Below are 18,322 nucleotides of genomic sequence, written 5' to 3'. Positions count from 1 at the left end.
AACCTCATATGTCTACATAATTTGGATAACGATTGTCTTTCTTTAACCCATGAAGACCCAGCGCTACTTTTGTGGCAGTTCCAAAAATTTTTTTTTTCTCCATTTAATCTTTCTTAAGTGATTTATCACCATTTATTATAAAATTATGCTCTGTACTTTACATTTTTCACTGTAAATCATGTATTTTCCTGTATTTAATTTCCTATGTTTTATTCAGATTTTCATGAAAACTCAGAGCAGATTAAATGTTATCATATCAAAATAGAGAAAAAGGAGTAAAAAGTGACTTTTTCAACAAAGATATCGATAACGGAACATAAAACAAGTGTCTCCATCCATTGTCACTGATCCAGCTCCATGGGTTTTACTGGTGAATCAATGCTGTAGAAGATGACGGTGTTTCCACGATCACTACGGAGCCTCTGAACATCCAAATGGGTCATATCTGATGACCATGAAAAGATGAAAACCTGCATTTGATAACAATTTTTTGCATGTATTGATAGAATTAGTGGATCAATTGTTATTAAACAGTTTAGACCAGTTAATGGTTTTGGCCGTGAGTGGCTGTTTGGGTCTTTATGGGTTAAAAAGGCACGTAATTATCCCGTGTGTAAAACTGGCCTGTCAGTGTCTGTCTGGAACCAAAACATTCCATTTCCTCCCATTGATGTTTGTTAAGGAAAACACACACACACAAAACAGCTGTACAACAAGACACACTTTTATAGAAAATAATTCTGAGGTGTAATAGTACACATCATAAACATATTTTGAATTATGTAAAAACAGCGAATAAAAAAAAACATCAAATACAAATAAAACGTAATGCAAAAATGAAATACACAACCCTTAAAATAAAAACATTCACAAGGTCAGCTTGTTGTTTTTCATCATAACATTTGTATTACAGTATTATGTATGGTTTGCTAGTGCATATATGTTAAATTTCTTTGCATGTTCGGAATAAATGACTAAATCAAATCGAATCCATCTGTCATTTTGATGTGCTCCTCGGTCGTTTGGAAAGGCCTGATGGTCCAGCAGCGTCCATGGAAACCCTCTTTAAAGCTCTGACTGAGGTTGAGGCTAGAGGGAGAATGACACCGAAGAGTTAGACGTGGATTAAACCAGAAGAATAAAACACAAACAGCCCAGATAGCAAAATCATTATGGCATAAATCTGGCATGCCATTTTGGCAAAGTTCTGGGCAGATGTGTGGGCCCAAAATAGGCAAGCCAAAATCAAACCAGAAGGAAGCCAAAATTCACCCAAAACTAATTGCGGACTTCCAAAATATAGCCATAATTGTCCCAGAAAAGCCCCAAATCCCCAGAATCCAGCCAAAAAGTAGCCAAAACTGACCCAAAGAGAGGCCAAAAGGAGTCCAGAATTCACCCCAAATTTGAGTTGATTCTGCTTTTAAAATGAAGTGGGGTTTTCTTCTGGGAAGAAATAACTGCTCTTTGCGCAGTGTTTTGGCTTAACAGAAATATGCCAAAACACAACCAAAAAACGTCCATATATGGAATAAGATGTTGCCGCTCTTTAGTCAATCTTCTGGCTTACCATAAACATCCTATACCATCCCTGTACTCGATCCCGCTCTTTGCCCAGTCTTTTGGTTAACCACACATATGCCAGAACTCAGCCATATACTGCTGGTGCCTCCATATCTATTATGGATAACCTTAATCATACCACAGTTAAGCCTAAAGGTTTTCATAATGCCTAAAGAAAGCCAAAAATGCCAAATGTATGCCATAATACTGCCAAAATATTTGCTATCTGGGAGCCTCCTTTACTCTGTCGTCATACCAAGTTGTTCCTCCACTTCCTTCAGCTCAGCCATTTTCTCCTCCATTTCTCGTTTCTTCACAATTAGAGTGTCCTCTTCTGCTAAAACCTGTTCGCATTTGAGTTTTGTGCTTTCTCGGTTCTGCAGTGCTGACCTGTAGCGCATGAGCAGTCCTAAATTATAGAAAGAAAAGAGAAATTATAACACTGTGAGCACAAACAAACCTAACATATCTGTGTTTGAGACCTCACCTATCTGTTCTTGAAGGCTGAAGTACTGCTGGGGTATGGGGGCTGCGAACATGTTTAACCCCTGAGGTGAGGGGGCTCTATTCTGCGAACCCCCCCAAATGGCGTTGGCACCTATCCGGTCCCCCTGCCTGGTTAGGATGGTGGGACACGACGTGTGGTTCTGCACCAGCTAAAGGCGACAGCACATTCATCAGCACAAGCGGCAGCAGACGAGTTAACATACAGGGGTTGGACAAAATAATGGAAACACCTTCACCTCAAGATGATAATGCCCCAATCCATACAGGTAGAATTGTTAAAGAATGGCATGAGGAACATTCTAATGAAGTTGAGCATCTCGTATGGCCGGCACAGTCCCCAGACCTCAACATTATTGAGCATTTATGGTCAGTTTTAGAGATTCAAGTAAGACGTCGATTTCCACCGCCATCGTCTCTAAAAGAGTTGGAGGGTATTCTAACTGAAGAATGGCTTAAAATTCCTTTGGAAACAATTCACAAGTTGTATGAATCAATACCTCGGAGAATTGAGGCTTTCATTGCCGCATAAGGCAGACCTACACCATATTAAATTATATTTTGTTGATTTTTTAAGGCGTTTCCATTATTTTGTCCAACCCCTGTATGACAAAGAGCTTCACTCACTGTCCGTCTGTAGTGGTTTGCAGAGTCCAGGTCATCCATCAAAATAGTGTCTCCAAGGAGATTTCTAAACACTGCAGAGGAAACACAAGCAGGAAACTGTCAGACCCCCTGAAACAAATCTAAACAGTCACAATTAAACTGCTCATGATTTAAAAGACACACATTCATGTACAATACTGTAGAATTAAAGAGAATAAGGTCTGACTGGTAATGTTTGTTCTCATATTGTGTCTTTATTTAAAATTTACTTAGGGGGTCAAATGAGTGGCCATTTTTGTCAAAAAAAAAGTTGTAAGAAATGCATAGAACTGTGTTGAAATAATGCTAATCCATTTGTGCACAGACTACTGATATTATTTGACAGTGGAAGCTCTATTTTCAGAAATATTGGATTTTGAATAGCACGTGTATGTGAAAACTTTTGCTGGTGGACGGACGTGACATTACCCATGATGATCTGGTCAGTACCAGTACTTTATTAGGAATAAACTCATATACTTACTATTGCTAATTATCCTCTTATTCATAAATGTTAGTATTGTGGATCTAAAACAATAACAGCTGACACAAAAACACAAAATGTGGCAGTGGACGGATGTGACATGGTTGTTACAGATCCCATCATACTGATGCTCAGCAGTCATGTCACCGTTTCCACAAATGATCCCTGTGCAAAAACTAGTATCAGAATTATTTATTGTATAGTTTATCATCATACTAAAGAGTAAATAACAATATAGAATTGTTGAAATGCTTATTATTAGAAAACTGTTGATTTAAAAAGTGACGTGTGACATTCTTCATGTATGTATTGGCGTAACATAAGCAGGATGGATCAGCACCATACTCCATATTGAACGTGTAAAAATAAAACATGTGATATGTAGGATAGAATCTTGTAAGAAAAACTGGAGAATTTAAAAGAATAGAATATTTGTTTTTCAGGTAAATTTAGTTAAAATATAACTTGGCCATTTGTGACATGAAAATATAGCATTAATTGTGATGAAATTGGACATTTTTGAGCTGAAAACATAGTTCATATGACCATCAACATGTTGAACAGAACTGAAATCCTGTAAATTTGCATAACTTGCATTTACCAACACAAAGTTCATTTGGGGATTCACTTATGTTGATTTCTTATGCACAAAGACATAAATAAGACCTCTAAGCAAATTTTAGCCGTTATTTATTTATGTAGGTAGATATATATATATATATATATATATATATATATGTACACACACACACACTAGCAGCATTGTACCCGTGGTGCCATTGTACGATAGCGTGATAAATAGAACTTGTCTGCCACCACTATCCCTTTGTAAACTACCATTTAATCATGCATTGTGCAGGTCATAATTTGAGCCAACATGTGAGGCATGATGGGAAGAGCATGTATTTGTTTGGCCTGTCAAGCATGATGAAATTCATACAGCGGTAGTGAACTGCAGCCTTCACACTGTAGCATCATCTGCTAGCAGCAGAAATTTCATGAATGGCAACGTAACCACTTCCGAAAATGGAGTATGGCGGCAGGGATGAAGAATTCAAAGTAGAGAGAGGCTAAAATCGCCCGGCATACCTCACAACATTTGAATACGGACATAAAATTGTGCCTAGTAGATAGTCAGGTAACGTTTCTATTCATTTGGTGAGTTCAGCCTGTGAAGGCTGAGGAAAATCCGTACAAACGCCCTCCTGTGCTGCAACATCGATCGATCGGACACAGAACATGCATTATATAGTAGGATATATATACTACTGATTATGTGTTGTTGAAATAGTCTCCATAGTCTCTTGATATACATATCATTCATTTTTAAACTATATTAATCACGTTTCATTTTGCATGAGCAAACAGGCTTAAGAAAGAAAGGAACATATATGGATTTAACGTACAAAAAATACAAAAACCAAGGCACTCTAATAATTTTAAAATGCCTTTGTTAATTATAGTATGTCTCAATAGGCCTCACTGAGCCCCAACACATTTCAGACTGCTGGTCTTCATCAGGGGGACAAATATATGCACTTTACATGTTCATTAAACACCTTCAACAGTTTCAACACAACAACTTGAAACCACTGTTCTGTCTTGTTTTTTTTCAGTCCTCATATTTCCATCCAGAGGACCAACGTGCTGTTTAGTATCTTCTGTCTTTCTGGGGTGGTTCTGCTGCCTGTCACTACCGGATCAACTGACCATTTGCGCAGGCGTGATGCTAACTCTGCTTGGACAAACTGACCCAGATGTGTTGGCAGAGATGTTCAGAGTCATTCTGAGCTGCAGATGGGTTAATTGCTTTAAAATTTTTAATCAGATTAATCATGATGATGGATTAATCTGCGTTAGCATGTTAATTCTGACAGCCCTAAACTTTGTTTCTTTTTTTCTTTTTCTGCTGTGCTGATCATTTCTTTCCTCAGGGTACTAGCTCTTTATCCAAATAAAAACTCCAGACTTAATCCAGGGTTCAGACTTCTTTTCAAAACTGCTATTTTTTCCCTAAGACTTTGACTTTATGTGCTTTTATACTTAGTGCCTACTTTTTCAGTTGAGATTATACCTGTTGTGTATAGTAGAAAAGTTCATTTTAATAAATGTATGAATGCATCATTTGCAGTACATTTTTACAGACAGAAACATTTTCAAAATATATGAAAATCACAGAAGTGCATGGATATCACACAAACAAGGACCAGATTCATTCCAGTACCAACTGGTTAGCGAAATCATATCAATCAAACGCTCTATACTTTATGAAGACTTTCACACAAAATTCAAGACTTTTTAACGCTTTCAAGACCTGCGAAAGAACCCTGTTTCCTGCCACTTTTTTATTATCCTTGAATGGAGCGACTGTAACACCCAATAATTTCCCCTTGGATGAATAAAGTATTCTGATTCTGAAGACACTCATCAGTAAATCAAGTAAATCACCACTGTGATGTTGGATCCCAGGTGGAATCATTTACCTAACAGGAGAGTGTTTATGTATGTGTGTGTGTGTGTGGGGGGGGGGGGGTATAGAGGAAATACCCCAACAACAGCGAACAATGAGACCTGGGAAATCTCTGGAAACCAGAAAAACCAGCACACTTAAAAAAAAGACTCATACAAATCTGCAAAAAAATCAAAAAACAATGACCAGGCAAATGTTTACAGCGACCATGGGAAAACCATCTGAAATGTCTCACCGATGTCACAGCTCTCCTGGTGGTTGGGGAAAATGAGGCGATCTCTTGCAAACACTGGGTTCCCAGGGGGATCAAACAGAGCCCGGCCGTTCCTTATGTGTGGTAGTGGTCTGCAAGTAATTCACAATGTAGCACAGAGACTGAAGCAACTGGAAACTCTACTCAAACAGATGCATAATCCAGGCATTACTTAGTTCTACAAAAGATATTTACAGGACATTAATGGATCATTAACTAACTTTAAGTCCGGTCATTTTAATTTACAGTCTTTTATTAACAGCTTATTAACAGTCTGGTTTGACCAGTTTTAAATGTAAAGTGTCATGAGGTAACGTTTATTATGATGTGGAGCTGCATAAATAATGACTGATTGATTGATGCCTGATGTCTTCTCATTAATTTGATAGAAGTAGCTTTAGAGTCTGCACAGAAACATCCTTTATCTGTAGTCCTTCAACTTGGATAAGCAAGACATTTAATGAGGAGGAAAACATGGAAGAAACCTCAGGACAATAATACAATAGATGGTCTTTTTATAGAGAAGGCCTTTGTTGCAGCTGTTGTCTCAAGGCAAGAGGTTTTTTTTTTTTTTTTTTTCTTCTTTACTGATAAACCCTTTTTTCTAAAAAGAAGTCAGTGTGAGACAGAGCTACTATGAGATCTATGAATGACTGCTGTTCCAGCGCTTTGACAAAACCGTATTTGCAATTTTTGTTTTGTTTTTTATCAATTACTAGAAATTTCAGGCGACCCCACGGTTAAAAAACACTGTTTTATGGCAAAAGGAGGGAGACTGTTGTCACGCCAACTGATGAGGAGGTAGACGACGATGTCCAGTAACTAAGGTTTCAACTTGGGTTGAATTTTTGTATTTCAATAAGTGCCCTATAAAGGGTTAAAGTAGTGTTTTTCAACCTTGGGGTCGGGACCTCATGTGGGGTCCCCTGGAATTCGAATGGGATCGCCTGAAATTTCTAATAATTGATAAAAAAAAACTTAATAAAAAATATATGGTGAGTTGAGAAAGACAATCACACACATAAAAGACATGACAAACTGTAAAGCTGAAACTGAAGCACTGTGGTTCTGTTTATCTGTCAAATGTTCATTGTGGTCAGTTTCAGATGCTGCAGCTCTTTCATAATTCATAGTTTGAGTTCTTGTTTGTTCAGTATTAATTGTCAGCCTTGTAAATCCAAGCTGGACTGACTGTACATATCCTGACCAAGGAAAATCAAATTCTCACTTTGTGCAGTAATCTACACCTGGCTTTTCTGCCTCCGTCCATAATAATATACATTATACAGACTAAATGTCATCTAAAATTAACGTTTATTTACAACATAGTACAGCAAACTATTACATGGTCAAAAACAAATTAATTTTAGCCAAAAAATGTCTCAGTTTTGAATGTCTGGGGTTGCCACAAATTTGTGATGTTAATATGGGGTCACGAGCCAAAAAAGGTTGGGAACCACTCGATTAAAGTCAGATGACCACCCAAACCCACCTTCTGCCTCCTGAAACGTAAACACTGTCTAGAGCCATGACCTGCTGCCTGCCCCCCGTGTTCCTGTAGATCATTTGTGCTGCCGCCGTTGTCATCGTAATGACACAATCCATGGAACGGCTGATGTGCCAGGAGATGACCCAGGCAGCATCATCCTCCACCACCAAGGCCAGATGTCCAACCTGCACACCAAAGGTCAAACGATGAAACCTGCGACAGCTTCGTCCAGTTTTACTAATGAAAGCGTCCTATGTCAACATTGTGGTTTTCTAATGTTCGAAAAAGATTCTCTATAAACCTTAACACTGTGATGAGATACTGTACATCTGCATCACAATTACTCCGGGTCTTGTGTTAAAATAAAAAAAATATTAGAATGATGTGTTATTTTAAATACAAAAACTTCTGGAAATAGAGCTTGAACTTGAGACGGTTTCTCTGCTTCTGGACCTTCTATAACTGATGCATATTAGCAAAAACTCTATAACGTTATGGCAGTCTGTGCTTGGAAATAGATTCTAAAGCAGTAGATTTCGGGTAAAGCCCCCTCAGTTGTGGAATGGCATAGGATATTAATGGAATACACACCCCTGGACTTTCTGACCCATCTCATGCACTACAAGACCAATGCCTTTGAAAGAATATGGAAACCATTCCTTGACTTTATTAATGTGAACATATCTATATTAACAAGTGCATTTGTCAGTGGACGATACAAAGGTTTGGAAAAAAGGCTGAGATTCTGTCCTTTGTGCTGTAATGTTTGTGTAGGCGATGAATTCCATGTTTTATTTGAATGTACTAATGTACAGGTTGTTGAATTTTGGCTAAAGTTTTTGCCAAAATCCTCAAAGCATCCATCAATGTTTAAACTTTTAATGCTTCTTCAGTCTGAACAACCAAAAACAATCCATAAATTAGATGCCTTTTTGAAAAGGGTTTTACCTCTTTTTCTATTAATTTTGCTGTTATTGAATGTGTATTATTTTCTCTGTTATGACATGTTTGTGCTCCACACCATGTATTTGGTGATGAGCAAAATAAAATAAATTAAAAAAATAACCATCAATATTTTTTTTTTTTTGTTTTCACCAAACTCTCATTGTATTGTACACTACATAATGTGTATTGTACCTCTCATCAAGGTTATAATAGTTTTGGATTTTTCATTATAGTTTAGTTTTATTTAGTTTTGACTTTTTTTTCTCTAATTCAGTTAGTTTTAATTAGTTTTTAGAGCAGGTTTGCTAGTTTTTTATTAGTTTTCATTTTTTTCTAAATGCTTAGTTTTAGTTTAGTTTTTTTCATATCTTTTCTCTTCTTCTCTGTCGTATTCAATTAAATCCCAGACAGGACTCTGCTGCTTTCTCCCAACTTTAGTCTCCATGTTTCCAGGTAGAGTGGGGACCAGAAGACGACTGGAAACCACAAGTGACGGACCGTTAAATATCATATGGTGCCGCTAGCTAAAATTGCTTGAGCGAAATAAATCACTTTCATATCAGTCCGACATTGACAAAGATGAAAATGAAGGGAAGTTTATCCATAATTTTTATATATTTTAGCTAGTTTTGTAAACACACAATACAGTTTGTTAGTTATTGTTTTTTTCTTTTAATTATAGTTTTTATTTATTTCAGTTAACGAAAATGTTTTTTCAATTCTAGTTTTCGTCATTTCGTTAGTTTTTGTTAACAATAAAAACCTTGCCTCTCATTTATATGGTACCTTTTTGACTACTCCCAGCTTGTTTTTTTCTGTTTTATGTGTGTGTTGGAAAAACAAACCAACAAAAAAAAAAAACCAATAAACACATTAACAAAAATAAATTTCTCCTAATTTCCTGGGTTTTTGCCAGCAGAGAGGGTTTTCTTTCCTATGACATTACCTTCCCTAAAACGTCCTGCTGCCCTTGGAACGGATCACGGATGGAGCATTGTCTTCTGGGTAAACGACTTATCCTCTCAGCTTCGTTTCTCTTCTCCGTTATCAGTCCGTCAATGGCTTGGGTCTACAGAAAATCACGTAATGTTAAGCACATGTAATTTTGAATTTGTGAACTAAATGTATTAATATAAACTGCTGATGTAAAAAGCCTCTCACAGATACAGTTTGTGGTATGTTCAGGTTCATCCTGTTCAGCTCTTCTCTCTGGGTGGCCTCTGTAGTACATGCACTGTTGTATTTAGCTGATACAGAAGAATAACTCAATTAAAAACACATTTGAAAGCAATACATAAAACACACACAAAAACACATTGGACCCTCATATTTTTTAGGTAAAACTACTCCATCGAACAGAGAATTAAACACTGAAATACTTAACTTCTTCTAAAGCTTCTAAAAGCTGATTAGACTTTTGGTAATTCTGATGAGACGATCATTGATTCTAGTATTAGGAGCCTCTTGAGAATTGAGACAATTTTCTTGAAAAAGTCATTTATACTCTTAGAAGAATAGAAAATATTGAAGACCCAGACACAAAATCAGCAAACAGTGTTGTATTAAAAGAAAGAGAGATAAAGTCTTACTGGTCAGTAAATCCTTATATTCATTACGTGAGTTGAAAAAATCTTGATGAACATTAATAATATGTTTGAGCTCATCCTTCTTCTTGGACAGCTCAGACATCCTCTGCTGGTTCTTGGAATCTAAAACAACAGACAAACAGCACAAGATCAAATCCTGAACTTGATATAGTGAAATGATCAAATAGTAATAAGACCCATTTGCAAATACTGATAAGGGACACCTGGTACTAAACGGGCCCCGGGGCCAAATAACTAAAGACTACAGTATTGATAAACTCCAACGTTAACAGTTCTCGTGACGGCACTGGAGACAGAATAACAGAGCACAGGTTTTCTCTGTGTTATAAGCAGCGTAACGGCCGTCTGGTAAATGTTTCTCAATAAGACATTCATCTGTGATGTGTTGTTGTGACTTTCAGTCCAGATGACAGACCTGGGTTTGGGTCAGATCTGAGCAACTCAAACACACAGACCAGGAAATGGCAACGAGAGTTCACCGACAATGTGCCTAATTAATCAGTAGTAACAAAAAAGAGTAGTAGGCAATCTAATAACAATGAGCTTGTAAAAATGATAATTGGAATATATCATTCTAAAAAATACAAAATTATATCATCTCTTTACAAAGATTTAATGGGGAAGAGAGGCTGGAAAAGCCTGGAAAAGGCTATTACCAAAAAATGGTGCAGATTAGAACCACCTATAACTAACGACTGGATACAAACTGTGATTGGAATATTTGAGATGGAGATTCTGACTCATAGACTGAGGAGTGAAGAAGAACAGTGTCAACAGTGATAAATGGAAGAAATGGACAATTTCCACTTCAGCGTCACACTACTAAAAACAATTGTCAGTCACAAGGTTTATTATAGTCGATGTATCCCATATGTCCCCCATGTTTGTCTTGTTTTGTAAAATAAACAATAAAAATAAAGTTAAAAAAAAAAAAAGTAGGCAAACCTGGATTAATCAATGTGTCCAATAATGAAAGACAGGAAATAAAGTAGCCACCTGAAGTTTAGGAAGTAGTGGAGCTGTGCATAAAGCCCATTACACAGAACACAAGTCTTATATAGACCTGGGCAGAAAAATGAGGAGATCAGGCAGAGAAATGCATAGTTTGACTGTTAAACACATCACACTCACTGATCTGCCTTGTGATTGTTATGTATAAAAAGCTGCTAGCATACGTTTAGCATTAGTGTGTTAAATCATTAGCATCCCAGCATAACTGTCCAAGTCCTATTTTGGCCAAATTGTGAAATCAATATAACTTTACTCTCCTAACACTGCAGATTCATTTTATGCAGATATTACAATTTGACCAAAAATATGGCGTAGGCAATTATGCTATGAGGCTAATGAAATGAATGCTAAGCTAGAATCCACCCTGAGGATTAAAAGTAATGGTAGACAGGTTTTTTTTCCTACTGTGGATCCGTTAAAGGAGTGATATTTTGTTTTTTTAAATGGAATTATGCATTTTAAACCACTTCCCTGTGGTCTATATAAACTGTAAATGCTATGCTTGGGTCTGAATTCTTCATTAATTCAACTCCACAGGTCCATCTTCAACCTATTTCTGACGAATGACACGAGACAGGTCGTTTTGAGCACTGGCTCTTTAAATGCACATGACCCCGCCCCCTCCAGGTTGTTGACTGTGCTCTGTCCCGTTCAGCCGGTTGTGTTCATTAATACAACTGACAACTGAACATTTTAGGCAACCAGCTTGAAGTTTGGACATATTTTCAGTATGGTCTACAACCACTGCTGCTGACAAACTATGTCGTACTCGGAGAAATGTTCGCCAGAAGTCTTGACCTTATATGTGCAAATGTTGTGACGTAACTAGTTATCGATGTAACAAATTAAGCAGGAATTAAAACAAGTTGTAGAAAGCCACTCGATATTTACCAAAATGAATATAGAGATAGCTTTGCAGCACCTGGAGGGTTCAAATTCAAACTTTATGAATTATTAGGGTCCAAATACACAAATGAATGAACCAAAGACTAATAAAAGTGGGTTTAGCAAAATATGACCCCTTTAATAAACATAAATATGAAATGGTCAGAGCATCATGTGATCAGTCATTCCTAGTTTCATAGATCAGAGATGGTAGATTTAAAGAACTACTACACTGTCAAAATACTAATGAAGTCCAGCATCAATTATTCTTAAAAACAATGCACAACAATTTTATTTTACTGCAATTAAGTATTTCTGATATTTCATTTCACATTACTATCATAAAGTCAGAATCTGTGATAGCGAGTATTTCAAAAACAATGCTGTTGCTAAAAACTTGGGGGAAATCAAATCAAATAAGGCTTACGCTGTCGGGGTCCAACAGTAAGGGTATGTCCCCGAAATCCCCCCAGTCCTCTGCTATATATAAATATATCCATGATAATTGTTAGACAATCGGTATAAACTCAATTTGAGCTACATCGACCTGATAGTGGCAGAATAATGGTCACAGAACCAATTTTTCCACCTAGTGAATGAAAATGATCCCATATGAACTCTGGACGGTAGCGAAAGATGATCAGTATGAACCACATTTTATCTGTTAGTATATTATTGCTTGATTTATGTCCAAAAAACTGATTTTCAATTAAAGCGCCCCCATTTGGATGACTTCTAATACTCACAGAGAAGCTGAAATTGATAGGGTTCTTCCACTAGGGGTCCACTATGTTGGTTATCAAGGAGAAGAAATCTAACAAATCTGTCTGAGTTATAATGTTCACACAAAGGATATCTGGTGGTGGCGTCATTCGGGGTAAAACCATTATATCTCCAGAACTAGATTTCGGGGATATAATAATTCTATTCTTATTTCTTACAGTTTTGTCCCTGCTGTTATTTCTATTTTAAATAACATTTGATGCACTTTGTTTTGCTTTAATTCTTGGGTCCTGGCTTATTTTAACGTGGTCTTAATTTATTTATCATTTATTTATCTACTGTCCCTTCTGTTACATTGTATCATTATATCATGATGTTTTTATCATACTTTTTACAGGTTTTACATTGGCATTTGATGGCTTTTATTTATTATAGTCTGTTTTTATCTTTTATTTTTTAGTCTGTTTTAATCATGATCAGCGAGCTGCTGGGAGTACCTGTACATGTTTTTGTCTGTGCCATTTTTAATCTGTCCCCTGTACACTACAAGCAAAAAGTTAAGGATATTTCTTTTTTTTTTTTTTTTTTGTCATTTGTAAATAAAACTATGACTGATCATTAAAAAAAAAAAGTGTTTCAATTCAGTTCACACACAAAAAAGTAAAAAGCACTGTGCAAGAGTCCCAACTGAAAAAAAGCCCAAAAATTAAAAATATCCTTAACTTTTTGTTTGTAGTATATGTGTCCTGTGGTTTTAATTAGGGATGCACCGATACCACATTTTTACAGACCGAGTACAAGTACTTACATTTGAGTGCTTGCAGATACCGAGTACCAATATGAGTACTTAATAATACCATTAAAGTTCTTTGGTACTTTTGAAAATGTGCTTTATTGTCGTTGTTATTAGTCTGACTGGAACACAGTGCTGCTACTGACATCCAATGCATTGGAATGAATGTTTCTCAATCAATCCACCAGAGGGCGCTGCTCTTAATTAACCATACTGGACAAATACCTCAAAGAAGAGTAATGTTTTTAGAGAAGAAGAAGAAAGTCAGTAATAGTAAACAAGGAGATGACAGAAGTAACACTAATGTGATACTAATGTTGATACTGATGAGTGTAGATGTCATAAATCTGTCAGTAGTTTTTCTCTAACTCACAGTCGCTCTTTGAACAGATCCTCTACCTCCACGGTACCCGGTGGTATTCTCCGTATTGGTACACATCTGCGAGTACCTGGAAAACGGATGGAATGTATGCAGAGGACGGACAGAATACTCCGTCCGTTTCCGTCTGTGTCTTTAACGTCACTTTTGTCACCGTCATTTATTTGGAAAAATCTCCACACTACTGATATTACTCCTCTGCTGCGTACCTGCTGCACTAAACTGCGAATGTCACGCTGCTGTAAGCAGTATCACTGCAGTTGTATCGGAGTACTTTTACAAGTACAAGTACAAGTACACACGCTGAGTATTGGACCCAATACCTGATACTGGTATTGGTGCATCCCTAGTTTTAATGTTTTTTGTGTTTGAGATACCGTCTCCAGACGGCAGAACAAATCTACCTACGGGCAGTGTTTTTCAACCTTGGGGTCGGGACCTCACGTGGGGTCGCCTGGAAATCAAATGGGGTCACCTGAATTTTCTAGTAATTGATAAAAATAAAAAAACATTACTGATAAAAAATATATGTTGAGTTGACAGAGACAATCACAATCCATAAAAGACATAACAAACTGAAGCTGAAACTGAAGCACTGTGGTTCTGTTTATCTGTCAAATGTTCATTGTGGTCGGTTTCAGATGCTGCAGCTCTTTCATAATTCATAGTTTGAGTTCTTGTTTTTCCAATATTAATTTACAGCCTTGTAAATCCAAGCTGGACCGACTGTACATATCCTGACCAAGGAAAATCAAATTCTCACTTTGTGCAGTAATCTACACCTGTATAGCAAGCTATTACAAGATCAAAAACAAATTAATTTGAGTAAAAAAATGTCTCCGTTTTGAATGTCTGGGATTGCCAGAAATTTGTGATGTTAAAATGGGGTCACGAGCCAAAAAAGGTTGGGAACCACTGACCTACAGGTATTAATAAAGCCACCTTGAACCTTGATTTGAACGGTAACCCTAACAATAATCAGTATGAATAAGGTAAAATCTTAACGCTACCCATTCCTACTAATACTGATGCAGTCCTCAAATGACAATGAAAACATGAGAACTCTGTTTCATACCGTTGTAAAAGTGGAAGGGAAGCTCAAAAGAAGCCAGACTCATGGAAGCCATTTGAAGAACAGGCTCAAAGTGGAGGATGTATATGCTGCCGTTCTCTCCGGGGCTGTTCTCCATGATGGTTAGCTTCTGTGGACGTTAAATGTACAACTGCTTTAAATGGATTGTAAAAAAACAAAAAACAAAAACAAAACAAAAAAAAGGCGACGGTGTGTTTTGAAAGCTAGTATTACTCACAGAGATGTGGGCTTTTCCATCTAACAACACAAACTGTCGGCTGCGGGTTCGTCCTTCAAACAAAGGGAGGCTGGAGTTGTACCCTCCATTAGAGCTCTCTATAGAAACCAGCACTTTCCCATTCAGGTTCTGCCCCGCTGGGTTACCATACTGGTCCTGGAACCAATCAGGCAGCGTTAGAAAGCGTGTACGGGAAGTGAAATGTGGAGGGTGTTTCAAGGTGGGTCTTGTGTCATCAGCTCACCACTATAGTCAGAGTCAAACCGTCCACCAGGGTTCGGTTGGCTACTTCTGTGCTGTAAGAAACCACTGGTGTCGCCGGCTGAACGTCAGGTCGCAGCTGGACAGGGTCATTTGCCACCACATCGATAATAATCTGGAGGACAGAACGCAGCAGTGGGTTAATTTGTACATATGCAAAACTTGTATCTTTTTCTGCTTTATTAATGTATTCCATTTAATAATAATAATAATAATAATAATAATAATAATAACACTGGTCAACAACAAATTCATTGTTTAAGTTTTTTGAGCTGATTTAGGATAATTTTGGTGTGCTGAATCTAAAAATCACATTAATTTTGCTCAATCAGGTCAACTTTCTGAACTATGCTACATATTGGCTTTTTAACATTTTTTCTTACATTTTTGGGCATTTTCACATCATATGATACAAAATTATTTCATATTTCTTGCGATAAACGAGTTCTGAAGATTTTACTTTTGCCAATTTATGATTAATGTTTTTTTTTTAATATTACAGGCTTCGACTAGAAGATCTTGCAAAAATAAGCCTGACGTATTCTGCTACATCTGCGGTGAATACACCATTGTACCTAACAGGAATAGTCACAAGTTTCATAAAGTGTGCTTTCCAATCTTATTTTGGTATTAAACTTGGTGACCAAGATAAAGTTTGGGCGCAGATTGTGAGAAGATCAAATATTTCAAAATCAAATGAGCAAAAAAACCTGGCCTGATTGAGAAAAACAGATGTCATTTTTGGATTTAGCGGTGCAAAATGGTCCTAATTCAGTTGAAAAAACCTAGACAACTTGCAAAAAACATTTTTGTAACCCAGTGTAATAATAATAATAATAATAATAATAATAATAATAATAATAATAATAATAAAATATTTTATTTGTAAGTCCCTTTCAAGACACCCAAGGACACTGTACAACAACATAAAACAGACAATGCATAAAATACGAAGAAGCAAACAAATAGATAAAAGGATAATTACGATATATAGAAATGAAGATGTAAAATGGAGAGTAAAACTTATGGTGGGCAGGCTGCTCTGAAAAGATGAGTTTTGAGTCTTGAGTATTTATATTTATTGCTTTTATCTCTTCACACTTATTTTCTTTTTTGCTTTTTGCTTGTGTTTTTTGTTTGCAACTAAGTTATTGTGACCAAGTAATTTCCCTTATGGATCAATAAAGTTTATTTAAATTAATCATGAGTTAGGATCGTGACCAGGAAAACACTTTTATTACAAAAAACAATAATGCGGAACTCATCTTCGAACATTAACCCATAAAGATCCAGAGCTACTTTTGTGGCAGTTTCCAAATTAATTTTTCTCTATAATTAACCTTTCGTAAGTGATTTATCACCATCGATTGTAATATTATCCTCTTTAGTTTGTGTTTTTTTTAGTGTAAATCACATATTTTCCTATATTTAATTTACTGATCGTGTAGATGTTCATTAAAGCTAAGATTAAAGTTGAGGGTTATTATATCAGAAACAGTGAAACCTGAAGAAAGAGCTACTTTTTCAGCAAAGATATCAGTAACTGAACATAAAAACAAGTGTTTCCATCCACTGTCATTGATCCAGCTTCATGGGTTTTACTGGTGAATCAACGTTGTAGAAGATGACAGTGTTTCCACAGTAACTAAGCAGTCTCTGAACGTCCAAATGGGTCATATCTAATGACCACGAAAAGACAACAAACTATTTTACACCAATTATTTACATGTATTGACAGAATTAGTGGATCAGAAGTTATTAAACGGTTTAGATCAGTAGATGCTTTTGGGCGCCAGTGGCTGTTTGGGTCTTTATGGGTTAAACAGAAATAACAGGAGGTTTAACGGGGCTGATTTAATATTGGACTGACCAGATTGCTCTGCAGTTCTTTCTCTCGGTCTATAAGTGAAAACTGGATGGTGTGCTTTCCCAACTGCTCCGGAATGTCTTTGTTTCTGAAATTTAAAACACAAAACCATTATTTACACTTAACAACTAAACATCCTGGATCACTGTGAGACAAAAACACAAAGTATGATTTTACCTGAAGTGAATGCAGTGTTTCTCTTCATTCTCCATGGGTTCATTACATTTCATGAGTTTCCCCTACACACGAGAATAAATGAAGAAAACAGGCGTTGGTTTTTAGACGCGGTTTGATATGTGGCAAATTGACTGATTGATTTGATTGATTGACTGATTTAGTGATTTATTCCGAACATGCAATGAAATTTGACATATATGCGAACAAGCAAAACATGCATAATAACACAAATATCTACAATAACAACAATCTTGAAAGAACAGCACAATAGTTCCTTTTACATGCCTGAAAAGGGGCGGGAAGAAGAGCAATTTATTCCATCCCACCCCCTCTCCATAAAATATTATTAATAACATATATGTCCTTCTTCCTTTTACATTACTCTTCTAAATTTATTTATCTATACACACACACACACACACACACACACACACTTATACATATACCCACAACATACAAGTACACATACACACATATAAATACACATATGGGTCAAGTCACGCGCCTGTTGACTTTGAATCAAAAAATTAGAATTGAGATAATGATTTCAAACTTTTTGTAGTTCAATAGTATAACATCTTAAGTTTCTAAATCCAGTAAAATTTTTGCCAAAAAATGATTTTCAAGAAAATTACAGAACTTTTTATACAAACTAAATTCAGTCCCTTGGAAAGTTCTCTAAGAATGAATAATAACATCACTTATCACATCTATAATTGGAAATCTCAATCATATATTTCTGTTTTCAATATAGTTTTATGACCTTTTACACACCCTTTTATCATTATAAAAATAATTTTGTCTGAAAAATTGGTGTGAATTGCTTTTTTAAGCATTTTAATATCAGATGGTGCTGGTTATGTAGGGAATTTCACTTTTCTCAAAAAACATGGTTTTTTTTTTTTTTAAATTACTCATTAATCAAATGAGCTAAACCAATGGAAATTTCTGAAAGA

At 36.3% G+C, this 18,322-nt stretch overlaps 1 protein-coding gene across 2 annotated transcripts in view; it reads right to left on the bottom strand.

Moving 5' to 3' along the window:
- Positions 1 to 703: 703 nt before the first annotated feature.
- The window catches only part of smchd1 (structural maintenance of chromosomes flexible hinge domain containing 1), a 204,794-nt gene continuing 187,175 nt past the window's right edge, over positions 704 to 18,322 (bottom strand). For both annotated transcript variants that reach the window (XM_030123183.1, XM_030123184.1), the window contains exons 34-47: positions 17,367 to 17,428; positions 17,193 to 17,277; positions 15,306 to 15,437; positions 15,062 to 15,217; positions 14,827 to 14,953; positions 9,943 to 10,062; positions 9,515 to 9,600; positions 9,300 to 9,422; positions 7,412 to 7,593; positions 5,902 to 6,011; positions 2,695 to 2,765; positions 2,051 to 2,219; positions 1,820 to 1,972; positions 704 to 1,089 (exon numbers count right to left, since the gene is read on the bottom strand). In XM_030123183.1, coding sequence (XP_029979043.1) covers positions 998 to 1,089; positions 1,820 to 1,972; positions 2,051 to 2,219; positions 2,695 to 2,765; positions 5,902 to 6,011; positions 7,412 to 7,593; positions 9,300 to 9,422; positions 9,515 to 9,600; positions 9,943 to 10,062; positions 14,827 to 14,953; positions 15,062 to 15,217; positions 15,306 to 15,437; positions 17,193 to 17,277; positions 17,367 to 17,428 — 1,668 coding nt within the window. In that variant the 3' untranslated portion in view covers positions 704 to 997. The remainder of the gene's footprint in view (positions 1,090 to 1,819; positions 1,973 to 2,050; positions 2,220 to 2,694; positions 2,766 to 5,901; positions 6,012 to 7,411; positions 7,594 to 9,299; positions 9,423 to 9,514; positions 9,601 to 9,942; positions 10,063 to 14,826; positions 14,954 to 15,061; positions 15,218 to 15,305; positions 15,438 to 17,192; positions 17,278 to 17,366; positions 17,429 to 18,322) is intronic.

Source organism: Sphaeramia orbicularis, chromosome 20, assembly GCF_902148855.1.
Source record: "Sphaeramia orbicularis chromosome 20, fSphaOr1.1, whole genome shotgun sequence".
Taxonomy (NCBI): domain Eukaryota; kingdom Metazoa; phylum Chordata; class Actinopteri; order Kurtiformes; family Apogonidae; genus Sphaeramia; species Sphaeramia orbicularis.
The sequence above is the reverse complement of the archived record's forward strand: the minus strand, read 5'-3'. Positions and strand labels throughout refer to the sequence as shown.